This window comes from Myotis brandtii, unplaced genomic scaffold (genome assembly GCF_000412655.1).
Source record: "Myotis brandtii unplaced genomic scaffold, ASM41265v1 scaffold1213, whole genome shotgun sequence".
Taxonomy (NCBI): domain Eukaryota; kingdom Metazoa; phylum Chordata; class Mammalia; order Chiroptera; family Vespertilionidae; genus Myotis; species Myotis brandtii.
In genome coordinates, this window is record NW_005354228.1 from 797,136 (window position 1) to 797,732 (window position 597).

The following is a 597-nucleotide window of genomic DNA, read 5'->3' on the forward strand; positions in this document are numbered from 1 at the left end:
TTCACCCCTGACCCCTCCCCGCCTCCCTGCCTGTCTTCACCCCTGACCCCTCCCCGCCTCCCTGTCTGTCTTCGCCTGTGCAATGTCTTCATTTCACAAATATTCTCATTTCACTTCAGAGTGGAGCAGAAAACCCGGTTGTTGCACACACTCTTATTTTTTAGGTGATGGTGATACATGCACAGCAGCATTTTGGTTCAGTGTGGAGTAATTCATGCTATTTTGCTGCCCCCTCAGAACTCTTTCCTTCCCAGCCTCATTGATCAACACCCTCCCCGCCTCCCCAGCCCCGGCACCCACCACCGCACCCTCCGTCCCTGGGGCTTCATTCCTCTGGGGCCTCCTGTAAGTGGAGCCCCCCCGGACGTGCCCTTGCCTCACCCGCAGCCTGTGGGCCGGGTCCTCCGCGGTGGCTCTGTCCGTCCGTCCATCCGGGACATTCCTGGATGTGCTCAACACTGCCTCCCCTTCGGCGCAGGTGCTGAGCATCGAGAAGATGGAGGACACGAGCCTGCTGCCCAGCCCCGTCATCGTCAGTGTGCGGGGCCAGATGGCCTTCCAGTTCATCGAGCTGAAGGACAGGGACCCCCTGGTGGA

General features: G+C 60.0%; 1 protein-coding gene across 1 annotated transcript in view; it reads left to right on the plus strand.

The window, feature by feature from the left end:
- Nucleotides 1-597, plus strand: part of TBC1D8 (TBC1 domain family, member 8 (with GRAM domain)) — a 101,942-nt gene that overhangs the window by 67,092 nt on the left and 34,253 nt on the right. The window contains exon 7 of the mRNA XM_014533133.1: nucleotides 351-592. Coding sequence (XP_014388619.1) covers nucleotides 351-592 — 242 coding nt within the window. The remainder of the gene's footprint in view (nucleotides 1-350; nucleotides 593-597) is intronic.